Source organism: Dinoponera quadriceps, unplaced genomic scaffold, assembly GCF_001313825.1.
Source record: "Dinoponera quadriceps isolate SergipeBrazil2010 unplaced genomic scaffold, ASM131382v1 scaffold9505, whole genome shotgun sequence".
Classification (NCBI taxonomy): domain Eukaryota; kingdom Metazoa; phylum Arthropoda; class Insecta; order Hymenoptera; family Formicidae; genus Dinoponera; species Dinoponera quadriceps.
In genome coordinates, this window is record NW_014563285.1 from 126 (window position 1) to 1,342 (window position 1,217).

At 36.5% G+C, this 1,217-nt stretch overlaps 1 protein-coding gene across 1 annotated transcript; it reads left to right on the forward strand.

Annotated features, from left to right (window-relative positions):
* The first annotated feature begins 246 nt into the window (after window positions 1-246).
* Window positions 247-1,173, forward strand: LOC106751195 (fatty acid synthase-like). Its single transcript, XM_014632026.1, has 3 exons — window positions 247-763; window positions 797-834; window positions 965-1,173. Exons 1-3 carry the CDS (start codon window positions 523-525, stop codon window positions 1,061-1,063), a joined length of 378 nt encoding a protein of 125 aa, XP_014487512.1. The 5' UTR covers window positions 247-522; the 3' UTR covers window positions 1,064-1,173.
* Window positions 1,174-1,217: the final 44 nt, after the last annotated feature.

Consider the following 1,217-nt stretch of genomic DNA (forward strand, 5'->3'; position numbering starts at 1 on the left):
AAGCAGCAAACGGTAGAATCCATATGCGAAAGTCTTTCCAAAGGAGGAAATTGTGATCTCTGGTATTTCAGGACGGTTTCCCAATTCTGATAATATTAGAAGAATTTTATGATGATTGCGGTGTTACAACCGAAATGCTCTACTACATGGAGGCCCGTGCAACTGGTACTGCGGTAGGAGATCCGGTAGAAGTAAACTCTATCGATCAAGCGTTATGCTTAAAAAGTACCAGTCCTTTNAGTAGAAGTAGACTCTATCGACCAAGCGTTATGCTTAAAAAGTACCAGTCCTTTATTATCGGGCTCGGTGAAATCGAATCTTAGCCATTCGGAGTCTTCCAGTGGTCTCTGTCAAATGGCAAAGGTATGTGAATATGTTTGTTTTAACGGTGCCTTTAAAAGTTAAACTATGTGTATGTAATAATGTTTGAGACATTTTTTTACACTTAATCAATCTATAGTTATGGTTCTGTTGTTTCTGTTATAATTAATATATCGAAACGGTTTGAAGGTGTTAATAGCGATGGAAACAGGTATAATCCCATTAACTATACACTTCAAAACACCGCGAAAAGAACATACTCCCATAATTGAAGGTAGATTGAAGATCGTCACAGAACCTACTTCTTGGGAAGGTGGTTACGTGGGTGTCAATTCTTTCGGATTTGGTGGTGCAAACTGTCACGTACTGTTGAAATCGAATCCTAAAAATAAAATCAACAACGGAGAATCAGACGGTTTGCCGAGACTTGTATTTGTATCTGNAGACAGCTTGCTAAGACTTGTATTTGTATCTAGTCGTACTGAGCAGGCTGTAGAAACTCTTTTAAATAATGTAAGTTTGACTAACTATTTTACGTTCTTTCTTTGCGCACTTAAAGTTAGAGAAAAGAACAAAGGGAGAATTATTTAACGATATTAACAGTTTTACGTGGATATAAATGTACGCAAAATTATCGCGGTAGGTGAAAAGTAGACAGCTGGATATGTCGCTCTATTACACCGTCTTTATACGAAGACATAGAAGGTCATTTGTACAGAGGATATGTTGTTGTTGGACGTAAATCAACTCGTAATAAAATATGCAAAATTGAAATTGCTTCAATCAAAGGAAATCAATCTGCTTCGTGATTTCTGGAATTGAAACTTTGTGCTATAACATAGGTGAGAAGACAGTAAGCAAAAAATCAGTGTTATTGCAATGATATTCAATAACAT